This window comes from Fragaria vesca, linkage group LG4 (genome assembly GCF_000184155.1).
Source record: "Fragaria vesca subsp. vesca linkage group LG4, FraVesHawaii_1.0, whole genome shotgun sequence".
Classification (NCBI taxonomy): Eukaryota; Viridiplantae; Streptophyta; class Magnoliopsida; order Rosales; family Rosaceae; genus Fragaria; species Fragaria vesca.
The window spans coordinates 12,276,909-12,287,858 of NC_020494.1; the positions used below are offsets into that span (position 1 = coordinate 12,276,909).

At 38.9% G+C, this 10,950-nt stretch overlaps 1 protein-coding gene across 1 annotated transcript; it reads left to right on the forward strand.

Moving 5' to 3' along the window:
• The first annotated feature begins 1,205 nt into the window (after positions 1–1,205).
• LOC101305062 (probable membrane-associated kinase regulator 1-like) lies at positions 1,206–2,679 on the forward strand. Its single transcript, XM_004296859.1, has one exon. It carries the CDS (start codon positions 1,410–1,412, stop codon positions 2,484–2,486), a length of 1,077 nt encoding a protein of 358 aa, XP_004296907.1. The 5' UTR covers positions 1,206–1,409; the 3' UTR covers positions 2,487–2,679.
• The last annotated feature ends 8,271 nt before the right edge of the window (positions 2,680–10,950 follow it).

Sequence of the window (10,950 nt, forward strand, 5' to 3'; positions counted from 1 at the left end):
CTTTTAAAATATCATTTTATTATATTTTAATAAAGATTTGTGTATTTGGGCTTAAAATAAGTACCTTGTATTCAAATGGGCTAATAAAAAAGATTATCATTGAAATGGGATTTGACTTTTTCTTATTTTGTGCAAATGGTCTTTTTCCCCTTTTTTTATTTATTAAATAAACAACTATGTTACAACAAGTCTACTGTGAGTCGAACTCACGACCTCTCACTTATAAAAATAGACTAAAGCTATTAAACCAAACGATATCGGGCATGTTTGACACTTATCAATTACATAATATGGACAATACAATTAAATTCAATTGCCATAACAGTATGAGCTGATCGTGTTTTGACGATTTGAAGAGAGAATTTATTACAATAATTTACTTTAATGACCCATTAATTACGTTTCTTCTATTATTCCCTTTTAGACGTCAATTACCCAGTAATTAGATCTCAATAAATTCATTGTGTTTTTAATTACCAATTGATTGTGTTTTATTAAAAAATTTAATGACCTAATTATTTTCTTTGACTTTTACCTAAACACTATCCTAATTAACGACATCGTTTAAGGCAGTACGTTACTTTCGAAATTCTTTCAAAAATTCTGCATTTATGGAGAAGAATGAGTCTTCTTCCTCCTTGCTGCCCATTTTAATTTGTAACTAAATTTCAGGGCAAAAGAGAGAGTCTTTCATGCACGGCTTGTAAATACACGACATTATGTAAATGATTAAGATCCATAATTTTTTTAGACACATGAGTCAGGGTCTTAATATATGAATAGTTAAAATTAAACTGTCTATTTACACGTCGTGTATAAAAAAATTTACAATAATCAAGTGGCCTAATATCCATCTAGGACCCTAATTTCTTTGAATCCTTCAAAATCAAACTAAAACGTGAATCAAAGTTTAATTAGCTTGTAGTGTGTACAAATTACTAAAACATCTTTGATTGAAAGTTGAATACGATCGACCCGTAATTTGCTACACAACAATATGATGATGATTAGGGTGTCACGTGATCCAGCACACTCCCTAACACAACACCCGTAAATTCACAAAGATCATCCTATTACTATAATACGCCAATTAAGCAATTAAACTACGCCCATGCCACCTTTCACGTTTATGGCACGTGACACCTAACCCTAAGTACTCACTCCATTACAGTGAGAGAGAGAAAGAAGGTAGAGTAGTCCAAACTCCAAACCGATCCCAGCATCCCATGTGAGGATTGTGAGTCTGAGAGCCTTCAACACCTCTCATATCCACCTACTGATTAGAAAGCTCTCTCTCTTTAACGTAGACCACAATCACAAGTTCACAACCCTTATATCCCAAACCCTGCAACTCATCACCACTAGCTATATCGTATCATGTAGCAGAAGAAAATTCCCACAAGAAAAATATGGGGAGGAAGAAGCTAGACCAGAAATCCCACACCCTCCCGCCGTCGCCAACTCACTCTTTCTCTTCCTCTTCCTCGTCCGACTTCGAGTTCACCATCTCCTGCTCGCCTCGCAAATCCTCCACCCCGCTCTGCCGCCCCGCCGACGAGCTCTTCTACAAGGGCCAGCTCCTCCCTCTCCACCTCTCCCCTCGCCTCTCCATGGTCCGCACTCTCCTCCTCCTTCCGTCCTCGTCTTCCTCTTCTTCCTACGCTGCCTCCGACACCACCGCCTCACGTGACTCCACCGGCAGCAGCTCCAACGACTCACGTGACTCGTGCGACTCCTCCGCCAGGCCTAGCTCCGTCCTCGAGGAGGATGAGTTCAAGCGCCTCAACAGCAGGTACTCATCATCCAACGACGTCGTGGTCAAGCAAGTTCTTCATAGCTTGAGTTCACAGTCGCAGATCAAGAAGAACAGCAAGTACTTCTCTCTGTCGAGATTCTCTTCTGTGTTCAAGAAGGATCCGACTAAACAACAGAACAGAATGGCCGTCGACGCGGACCACAACGTTGACGTCGTCTCCGGATCTAACTCCGTCAAGCGAGCCAGCAACACCGCCAAGGAAGTTCTCAGAAAGTACATGAAGAAGGTCAAGCCACTGTACGAGAAGCTCTCCCAAAAACAACAGAAAATGACGACGGCGAAGTCGGCAGAGATTAGATCCGAGAAACTCCCGAGTAGTACGGAGGATCACGAGTTATCGGTGAAGGCCAGCGAGAGAAATAGAGAGAGCACCAGTGGAGGGCATTCTCATTCCTTCTCGGGTAACCTAAGATACCCGAGAAGGAGAGGCTGCGTTGCGAGCTGCCCATCTTCGATGCGATGCTCGCCCAGCCACTCGGGAGTTCTGTCCCGGACCAGTCAACCAGGTTCGGGATCCGGCTCGAGTACTAGTAAAGCAGCAGCAACGACGTCGTACACGATGGTGGACAGATCATCGATGGAGGAGCTTCAGAGTGCAATTCAAGGCGCAATCGCTCATTGCAAGAACTCTTTGGTTCAGAACAAGACCATGTTCAGCAATGAGATTTGAATAATCTTTCATGATCGTCGTTATTGATTAAGCGTAAATTAATATTAATCTTGTCATCTTCTCTCTGTTTGGATTTGGTTTGAAGTTTGAGAATCAAATTCTGCGAGTAACGGTAGCCTTGGGACTTGATATTAATCTGTTTTTTAGCTTTTGGTTCTGCTCTGACGAGAACTTGTTAATCATGTAACGTAAATTATTGTTAGCATGGAAGTTGTGTTCTTCAGCTTTTGGTCTTTGGCTTTTTTGCTGTGATGATTATATACTTTGGTTATCATAACTTATAAATTAGAAGATAATGCAGCTTTCGTTCTTTCTTTCTGGAATTCTGGAAATATGTATTTTTCAAGTACAAGTTCTGACTTTTGTGATAACTAACACGTCGAACATGGTATTGATTTTCCTTCTGCAAGACACGATTTTAGTTCTCCTGGAGTTGGGGTAGGCAGCCATGTGCGTGAAGCTTCCGAGCAATACTCTGATCGGATAAGACGGTGATATTTAATTCAGGAATGGTAGTCAAGTTGGCAATAGCAGCTGCCCTACTCCAAATTGATTACATACACCTTGTTCCCTAGTTCAGATTATCTTTTGTGTACGTACGTAGGATATCGAAATTGAAACGGATCTGTAAAATAGAAAACACAAACTTGAACAACTGAACAACAATAATGCACTAATTCCTTGTCGGTCCGGTGAATGTAATTCACATACGACGGCGAGATTGCCAAAGTACGTTTGTACGTAGTAACCTCGTTCGCTAAAAACTATAGATCATAACTCATATATGACGGTATTCACTTAAATGATATGCGCAAGACATGTGATGGTTACTTCAATTTTCTTTTTCTTTTTTATTATATAACAACATCTTAGAGTATACGTAAGTGAGTCGAACTCACAGTTTCCTTCCGACCGCTAATTAGATCAAATAGTGGCCATTGAAGATACAATATAACTCTATAATTAACAAAGAATAGGAGACAGTAATCACAGTATGATAAGAGGCAGGGGGTTTAGAATTTATGTTTTTGTCATGCCATTTCACCAATATCAAATATAAAAACTGCTAGAAAGTTTTTTTTTTTGTTTCAAAAAAGTTTTGGTGAGAGCTCTGTCATCACCATCGTCAGGGCAAACTTGCAACCTCAACCCTGATGAACTTATTGTTGTGAACTTTAAAAAAAAAAAAAAATCTGATTCTGATGTACTGCGAAAATAATCAGCTGTAAATCAAAATGGTTTTGTGTTTGGTAAATATTAGTTTTAAAATTGCTGCAAAATCAAAATATATTAATTTCTAGTATTTTTATGACAGCTGTTTTTAAAAGAAACATTTAGATTACTTGTAAAAGATTTTTTCAGTGACATGTAATTTTTTTAAAAAGCTGTTTTCATTTGATTTACCAAATACTATAAAATCTAAAAATTTGAATAAAATCTGAATTTTTTAGAAACAAAGTTATACCAAACGGGTCTTATAATAGATATATACCTGTCACACTAATCTTGAGGTATGGATTCCCTGCTGGCAACAGAGATCGATATGAAGCAATTAATATGATATTTTAAAAACTGAATAGAATTTTGACCAACGGTGGGAGAAATATATGGAGGTGGACAAATGACATTATTTGACACCAAATAGTCTTGTCTTTGTCAGATGGATACTTGTGAATCTAACCTGGGTTTTCATTATTACTGTGTGTGGATCCCCGCGGCATCCAATCATGCAATTATCTATGGATCAACGTCGACCTTGATCGATCTGAGTGAACATCAGCCACCCCTTTCAACCCACGTACCAGCAGTACAATAGTACGTTTTAGGGTTTTATGATTTCAAGTTATCTATATTCGGTCGAAATTAGAATATCGATCACTAACATGTATCTATCTCATTTCCAAAAAAAACATGTATCTATCTGCATGGGGTCACCATCTGTCTCTGTAGTTTTTCCAGGACACTGCAACGGTGGCCCTCGATGAAAACTTTCCTGTAAAAGAGAGATAGTTTGGCAAGAATAGAATTCATTGATAATCGACAGAATACATATACATGAGGGTTTCCTTACCTACAAGGAAACAACTACAATCACGTAATACAACCATAATACAATTGATACTTTCCTAAACAACAAGATAACCAAAATACAATAAGATACAAGAGATTACTTTCCTAATATTCCTCCTCAAGTTGGAGAGTGGATATCTCGAACTCCCAACTTGCGAACCAAAGGAATAAATAAATCTTTTCCCAAAGCCTTAGTGAAAACATCAGCCAACTGAAAAGAAGAACTCACATGTTTTGTAACCACTGAACCATCTTGAATCTTGTCTCTGATATAGTGACAATCCATCTCTATATGTCTGGTTCTTTCATGAAAGACAGGATTAGCTGCAATATGCAAAGCTGCTTTATTGTCACAATACAACAAAGCAGGTTTTGGATGGAGAACATTTAAATCTTTGAGGAGGTTTCTCAACCATGTCAATTCACAACAAGTTCCTGTCATTGCTCTATATTATGCCTCAGCGGAAGAGAGTGAAACAGTCTTTTGTCTTTTTGACCTCCAAGAAATTAATGAAGAACCAAAAAAAACACAATAACCTGAAGTGGACCTCTGAGTCATGGGACAACCAGCCCAATCTGAATCGCAATAAGCACGAAGTCTAAGATCACTTTGTGAAGAAAAGAACAAACCTTGCCCAAGCGTGTTCTTGAGATAACGGACAACTCGTAAAGCTGCTTCCATGTGAGGTTTACGTGGCTCATGCATAAACCTGCTCAACACATGTACTGAGTATGTTATATCAGGCCTTGAGATGGTGAGATAGATCAATCTACCAACCAATCGCCTATAACATGAAGCATCCTTGAGCAAATCACCTTTGTTTGACAATTTCAAGCCACGCTCCATAGGGGTGTCAGCAGGGGCTGCACCTAGTAAACCTGCATCGCTAATTATTTCCAAGGCATATTTTCGTTGAGCAATATAAATTCCATTCTTGGATCGAGAAACTTCTATGCCAAGAAAATATTTTAAATCACCAAGGTCTTTAATACGAAAGCGACTATTGAGAAAACTCTTCAAAGAAGAGATGGCCATGGGATCATTACCGGTGATCAGAATATCATCAACATATATTAATAAAGCAGTAAATGACTTCCCTCGTTTCCAAGTGAATAATGAGTAATCTGCTTTAGATTGAATGTACCCAGCTGACCGGATAGCATCAGAGAATTTTTCAAACCACTGCCGAGAAGCTTGTTTCAAACCATATAAAGACTTGTTAAGGCGACACACCAAATTCTCCCCCTGTCGCCGAAGACTAGGAGGAGGAGACATAAAAATTTCTTCATCAAGATCACCATGTAAAAAGGCATTATTCACATCCAACTGATGAATTGACCAATTTTGAGTAGCAGCTAAGGATAATAAGCAACGAACCGAAATAATTTTAGCAGTTGGTGAGAAGGTGTCATGATAATCGATACCTTCCATTTGAGTGAAACCCTTGGCAACCAAACGAGCTTTGTAGCGCTCAATTGAACCATCTGAGCGGTGCTTGATTTTGTAGACCCACCGACAACCAATAGGAGTCTTTCCAGCCGGTAAAGGAGTGAGAGTCTAGGTATTATTATCCTCTAATGCTTGTAATTCAGAATGCATGGCAGCTTGCCATTCTAGATTAGTAACTGCTTCGGCATAGCTACGTGGCTCAATATCCTGTGTAATCTGAGCAGTAAAAGCACGATGCGCAGGTGTATATCGATGGTACGATAAAAAATTAGACAAAGGATAGCGAGTACCGTTAACAGAACCTGGAGATGAAGAAGACGACGAGTTTGGGAAAGTAGAGGTCACCTGGGAGCAGATGTAGTCACGCAATTTGACTGAAGGAACAGTTGGCCGGGTAGAACGACGGAGAGGCTGATCTTGTTGGTCAGTGATGGATGGTTGCGGGTCTGGAAGTGGTGGTGATGGCTCTGGAATATTTGGCTGTGGCGTGGCAGCAGACTGGGACGCCGGAAAGAGATGGTGAGGCTCAGTATTAGAGACGGCAGCGGGCTGATTGGAAATAGACTGAGATGGAGGCGAAATAGGTGGAGGACCGCCCTGTGGTGGATCGGGATTAGGTGAGGCAGAAGGCGGCGAGGCGGCGCCGGAAAGAGACGGCGAAGATTCAAAACCCTTTAGTGGTGCTGAAGGTGGCGGACGACGGGCATAGGTTCGAAGGGTGATGTGGTTAGGGGAGGAAGACGGAGAAGAACCGGACGGTGGTTGGACTGGCAGAGCGACGGCGCGCCGGAGAGGACTAGGCGGTGGACGCAATTCTGACTCGGGAAGAGGCAGAGCAGACTGAAGGATGGGTTGACCCGATTGAAGAGAGGAAGGATGAGTTGGACTTGACTGGTTTTGTGAGAGAGTGGGTGGACTAGTTGGGCCAGTGATGTGGGCTAGAGGAAGAAGAATTGGACTTGGGTACAACAGAGTGATATGGAAAGATATTCTCATGAAAGATTACATCACGACTTGTAAAAACTTTATGACTTGAGAGATCGTAAAGTTTATAGGCTTTCTGACCAACAGGATACCCGATGAAGATGCACATGACTGCTCTCGTGTCAAACTTATGCGTGACCTTGACATTTGTAGCATAAGCCAAACAACCAAAAACACGAAGGTGATGAAAAGGTGGAGGTCGGGAATAAAGGCGCTCAAAAGGTGTTTGGAAAGAGAGAAGTGGAGTGGGTAAACGATTAATAACATGAACAGCTGTAAGAACACATTCTCCCCAAAATTTTGGAGGAAGATTAGCTTGAAATTTAAAAGCGCGTGCAACTTGGAGGATATGACGATGTTTGCGTTCTACTACCCCATTTTGTTGGGGCGTATAAACGCAAGAATGTTGGAAAAGAACTCCATTGTCTTTGAAAAGATTTCGAAGAGAAAGGAACTCAGCCCCATTATCACTGCGAAAGGTTTTTATTTGAGATGAAAATTGAGTAGATGCAAAGGCAAAAGATTGTTTAATCAAAGACTGAGTTTCCCATTTATGTTGCATAAAAAAAACCCAAGTAAACCGAGAATAATCATCCACAATTGTAAGAAAATAGCGTGCACCAAAAAGAGAAGGATGTTTATAGGGACCCCAAATGTCACAATGAATGAGATCAAAAGGGTTAACAGATGAGATAGAACTGGTACCAAAAGAGAGACGACTTTGTTTTGCTAAAGGACAAATATCGCAAGCATGATTAGAATCAGAAGGAATAGAAATATCCAAAAAGTGCTTAGCGATATAATCTAGAGGACGAGATGAAACGTGACCCAGAAGACGATGCCACAGATTGGAAGTGGATGTTGTGAGATGGCAAGAAGGTTGAATGGTAGATGACTGATGTGGTTTAGGCTTGGTTTTCCCCGTCATTAACGCCACTAAATAGTAGAGACCGTTGCGTTCCTTACCCAAACCAATCGTCTTCCTCGAAACCAGATCCTGCAAAATACACCAATATGGAGAAAAAGTCACTGAACAATTCAATCCCCTTGTGAGCCGACTAATAGACAGAAGATCAACTTTGAAATTTGGAATATATAACACATTATCAAGATAATAATGTGAATTTAACAGTACTGATCCCGTAGAAGCTATTTAAGCTTTCTCTCCACTCGGCAGCAATACAGGAGGCAAGGAATGATTCTTCTTGCTATGAGTTAGCATACTTGATGATGAGATGATATGATCTGTTGCGCCACTATCGAGAATCCAGCGCTGAGATGATACTTTAGACATGCCAAGATTATTCTTGGGATTTGAAGAATAGAACCTGATGGTGCCATTGACGATACCAAGCTGATTCTTGGAATTCAAGAAGATGTTAGGCTGATTGCCTTTTCGAAGGATAATATTGTTGCTCATGTTGAATGATAACAAGATGATGATTGCACGAGAAATATAGTGCAAAACAAAGAGACAGGATCAGATTGATTCCTGCTCTGATACCATAAAAGAGAGATAGTTTGGCTAGAATAGAATTCATTGATAATCGACAGAATACATATACATGAGGGTTTCCTTACCTACAAGGAAACAACAACAATCACGTAGTACAACCATAATACAATTGATACTTTCCTAAACAACAAGATAACCAAGATACAATAAGATACAAGAGATTACTTTCCTAATATCCTGCTCCTCCAAAAGCATAGGGTCATTGACAGGAAGGGAAATATCCATCACGCCTCAATCCAGAGTAACCAATCTGAAACTCCATCTCCTTCAACAATCTGATCTGAAAATCACACACACTCCCTTGATTATCAACGACCATTAATATCAAAATATATCGATTATCGGAGATTCTAAATCATAAGCTTTTTCGGTTATATAGAATCTCATATTATCCGAAAAAGTCTATGATTAGAATATATTAAACAGAAGAAGTTTAATAATTAGAAAAGTTAGAAACAGATGTGCAGTGATCATTGTTGCACATTGTGTGGTTTCTTCGAGGGCTCAGCAGAAATGGCAGGTGGTGAAGGGGCCGGGAGCCTCGATCAGGTTGAGGTTAACGTCAACATGTCGGATCTTCCTAGCTACTTCACCAAAATGAAAGGGGTTTCCACTTTCCACATTGATGCAGAGCCGCAGAGGCGAGTCACATGCAAAGCCTACACTACAATCATATATGTGTCCTTTTAATTCCCATTTCATTTCACTTCATCAAATCTATCAATCATATAAGATCTTCTTTTTCATCTACTTTAGAAACAGCGAATTAAACAAGAAAATCGTAACTTAATTAGGTTATGAGAGGTACAAAACTTGATCCCAGCACGTACAACCAGCACTCTTGTAGGGTAAAATGAAATTCAATACAAGTGGATAAAAGATACAGAATGCTTGCATCAAGATGTTACAGTTGTTACTAGCATGTACAGTAATTATATTTATCACTTTTCTGATGTGAGATATCTCTTCTCCGACTAATAAATGTCATTTTTTTCATCACGTTTACTTATAAGTGGGTGAATCATTTCCAATTGTACCGAGGTCTTTTGTAATTAAAATCCAACACCTTAAATGTGGTTAAGTTGAGACAATATCGGTACACGGATGAGTCACGAGCCATGCTTGTCGTTATTTAACATGGTATCAGAGCGGCTCCCTCTCCAGTTGCGTCTTCAATCTGCCCGGGTGGTTTTTTTAAGAGTCATGACCCTAGTTTGGTTCTTTCAAGTTTGGTTCTTTTGGTTGTCAGGAGTCCGAGTTTGGTTCTTTTAGTTGTCATGGGGTCAGGGTTCAGTTTGTTAATCTGTTTCACATGCAGACCTTGAGTGAGGTTGCATGTGAGAGGGCGTGTTGGAGAGGAGAGATCTCACATTAGATAAGTGACAAGTAAAATATAACTTATAAGTGGGTGGATAATTCCCAATTATACCGAGGTATTTTGTGATTAAAATCTTGTGATTAAAATCCAACACCTTAAAGGTGGTTAAGTTGGAACAATATTGGTACACGAATGATCTATGGGTCACGCTTGTGTCCAGTAACGTTTTTGAAAACGATTTTCAAAATTGATTTTTAAAAATAAAAATGAGAAAATGAGATTGTTATTTTCTACTTTTAAAATGTATTCGGTAATTAATTGTGAAAAGTAATTTTCTTATTTTCTAAACTAGGAAAATGAAATAATGAAAACGTCAAATATATGTTTTCAATTATTTTTTGTAAAAGTTGAAAATATTTTCATTATTCATTTTCAACGTTTTTAGAAATGTCTCACCGAACACATTTTCGTCTTATTTTCATTTTTCAAAAATGAAAATACAAGCATGAAAACGTTACCAAATGCCACCTAAATGTTTAACATCACGGATGGAAGATTTAATTTGCCAATTAGAGTTAAGTGTACCTCTCATTGATAGTTAATTTGATTTGATATATATTTGGAGTGAAGGTTCGCTTTGGATTTAAAGTGTGAAGTATATTATTTGACTCAATTTCGGTCATATTTCTACATCTCCACCGTTCAGTTTGTAGAACCTAATACGTAGATTCATTGAATTTGATGATCGTTTGGGTTTTCGTAATTGTTATTTACACATACAGATATATTATTCATTGATTTAATCTAATTCGGTACCTTAACGATTCAAACATTAGTGTTAATAAACTGAACGATGGAGATGTGGAAATATGACTGAAAAGTGAGTCAAATAAGGAACTTCACACGTTAATTTCAAAGTCAAGCTTCGCTTTGGATAGAAAATGTATATATATATATATATATATATACATATACACAAATATATACAGGGTTTCTCAGCTACGAACGTCCGTTTCTTTGAAAATCTACGGATGTATGACGTCAGCCGTTAGATCTCCTTAAATGATATTCAACGGTCAAGATTAAAAGAATAAGAAATGGGTAATTTTCAGATGTTACGAGCGGG